At 66.5% G+C, this 206-nt stretch overlaps 1 protein-coding gene across 1 annotated transcript in view; it reads left to right on the top strand.

Annotated features, from left to right (window-relative positions):
• Positions 1 to 106: 106 nt before the first annotated feature.
• The window catches only part of LOC104161971 (protein kinase C and casein kinase substrate in neurons protein 1-like), a gene marked incomplete at both ends in the record, with an annotated part of 2,458 nt that continues 2,358 nt past the window's right edge, over positions 107 to 206 (top strand). The window contains one exon of the mRNA XM_009700577.1: positions 107 to 178. Coding sequence (XP_009698879.1) covers positions 107 to 178 — 72 coding nt within the window. The remainder of the gene's footprint in view (positions 179 to 206) is intronic.

The following is a 206-nucleotide window of genomic DNA, read 5'->3' as shown; positions in this document are numbered from 1 at the left end:
CCGTCCCCATCCTGACAGCCAGATGCTTTTCCCATGGTGCTGCAGGCAGGAGGGATGGGGGTCCTCTGCTCACCCCCCCCATGACTCCCCTCTCTTCTCCCCTCAGTGCATGAGGCTGGTGTTCGCCCCAGAGCCACCCAGCACCCGCACTGACGCCCAGGGCAGCGCCGGGAGCCATGTCGGGTTACTACGACGAGTCGGCAGGC

Source organism: Cariama cristata, unplaced genomic scaffold (genome assembly GCF_000690535.1).
Source record: "Cariama cristata isolate BGI_N322 unplaced genomic scaffold, ASM69053v1 scaffold38155, whole genome shotgun sequence".
In the NCBI taxonomy this organism is placed as follows: Eukaryota; Metazoa; Chordata; class Aves; order Cariamiformes; family Cariamidae; genus Cariama; species Cariama cristata.
This window is presented reverse-complemented; position numbering and strand designations above follow the sequence as displayed.